This window comes from Phytophthora parasitica (assembly GCF_000247585.1).
Source record: "Phytophthora parasitica INRA-310 unplaced genomic scaffold supercont2.22, whole genome shotgun sequence".
In the NCBI taxonomy this organism is placed as follows: domain Eukaryota; phylum Oomycota; class Peronosporomycetes; order Peronosporales; family Peronosporaceae; genus Phytophthora; species Phytophthora nicotianae.
The window spans coordinates 987,041-987,537 of NW_008649008.1; the positions used below are offsets into that span (position 1 = coordinate 987,041).

A 497-nucleotide genomic window follows, 5' to 3' on the forward strand; every position below is an offset into this window, starting at 1 on the left:
AGAACCAACCAACGTTTAATACCAAATAGTAGGTAATGGGTAGAACATAAGATTTAGCACGAATATCCTGTAATTCTTATTAAACGCTAAATGAGAATTGAATTTGCAACGAGGTATCAAATAACAAAACCCAAACCGATTTGGAAAATTGAAAGACACAATCGCGTTTACAGCGACAAAGTTATTTTTATGGCCTCCTTTGCTGGAGTCCTAGCCTGACTACCGTATAACCTCAAGGCGTTTGTCACGCATTATCGGACTAGGCCACGCCTACAGCACAGCTTACAAAAATTTGGTCCTGCGCTTCTCCGTTCCATCGGGTTTCGCGACCTCCGGCACGAACGGCACAAGAGACTCAATCTTGGCCTTGACCTCGGGCGTGACCTTCTCTACAACTGACAGTTGACGAAGTTGCGTGTGCACTGATGAGCGAGTTCTGGATCCCGTAAGTACGAGTACAACGAATTTTAACAGCTCAAGAAACGCAGTGGACGGAT

At 44.9% G+C, this 497-nt stretch overlaps 1 protein-coding gene across 1 annotated transcript in view; it reads right to left on the reverse strand.

The window, feature by feature from the left end:
- Positions 1–282: 282 nt before the first annotated feature.
- PPTG_10722 (hypothetical protein) overlaps positions 283–497 on the reverse strand; it is a gene marked incomplete at both ends in the record, with an annotated part of 6,605 nt that continues 6,390 nt past the window's right edge. The window contains one exon of the mRNA XM_008906123.1: positions 283–422. Within this exon, the coding sequence (XP_008904371.1) occupies positions 283–422 (140 nt within the window). The remainder of the gene's footprint in view (positions 423–497) is intronic.